We start from the raw sequence: 930 nt of genomic DNA, 5'->3' as shown, positions 1-930 counted from the left end.
ATCGACGTCTGCCTAAACCCCTGGGCCCCGCCGCCGGGGAGAAGAAGGGAGCGACGGAACATCACTCTACCTCCTTCCCGTCCATCCTGCCGGCTAAAGGAGGGAGCGGCGCAGCGGCAAATCACAACAAACTGAGAGCCAACATGATGGGAGACTCAGCAGGGTCCGTACCCCTCCGCACCGTGCTGCCCAAACTGGTCTCATAGACAGATGGACACAACCCAGGAGGTTTTAAAGTTATTTTCTCTTTTGGTTTTTCTGTGTTTTTTAATGATTTTTTGGGGGGGGGGGAAACGTGTGGACACTCCAGGTGTTGATTTAGAATTGTATCTGAAGGTGTGTGGATGAACGGCCCGTTGGACAGACGATATAAAGGTTTTTACAGCAGGTTGACTGACTCAGTGATTACTACGTAGACACCTTAGAGCAGCTCTGACCCTGCTGCTCTCCTACCTTTTATCATTTGTCCCAGGTCTAAATCAGTCCCTGATTAGAGGGGAATCTCCCACCTGGTGTCCCCAGGTCTAAATCAGTCCCTGATTAGAGGGGAATCCCCCACCTGGTGTCCCCAGGTCTAAATCAGTCCCTGATTAGAGGGGAATCACCCACCTGGTGTCCCCAGGTCTAAATCAGTCCCTGATTAGAGGGGAATCACCCACCTGGTGTCCCAGGTCTAAATCAGTCCCTGATTAGAGGGGAATCCCCCACCTGGTGTCCCCAGGTCTAAACCAGTCCCTGATTAGAGGGGGAATCACCCACCTGGTGTCCCAGGTCTAAATCAGTCCCTGATTAGAGAGGGGAATCACCCACCTGGTGTCCCAGGTCTAAATCAGTCCCTGACTAGAGGGGAATCACCCACCTGGTGTCCCCAGGTCTAAACCAGTCCCTGATTAGAGGGGGAATCACCCACCTGGTGTCCCCAGGTCTAAA

General features: G+C 53.0%; 1 protein-coding gene across 1 annotated transcript in view; it reads left to right on the top strand.

Moving 5' to 3' along the window:
* Positions 1 to 387, top strand: part of LOC123735232 (dual specificity tyrosine-phosphorylation-regulated kinase 2) — a 7,772-nt gene extending 7,385 nt beyond the window's left edge. Inside the window, exon 4 of the mRNA XM_045712988.1 lies at positions 1 to 387. This exon is cut by the window's left edge and continues 511 nt beyond it. Within this exon, the coding sequence (XP_045568944.1) occupies positions 1 to 206 (206 nt within the window). The 3' untranslated portion in view covers positions 207 to 387.
* The last annotated feature ends 543 nt before the right edge of the window (positions 388 to 930 follow it).

Source organism: Salmo salar, unplaced genomic scaffold, assembly GCF_905237065.1.
Source record: "Salmo salar unplaced genomic scaffold, Ssal_v3.1, whole genome shotgun sequence".
Lineage (NCBI taxonomy): Eukaryota > Metazoa > Chordata > Actinopteri > Salmoniformes > Salmonidae > Salmo > Salmo salar.
Note: the sequence above shows the minus strand (reverse complement) of the source record. Positions and strands in the feature narration are given on the sequence as shown.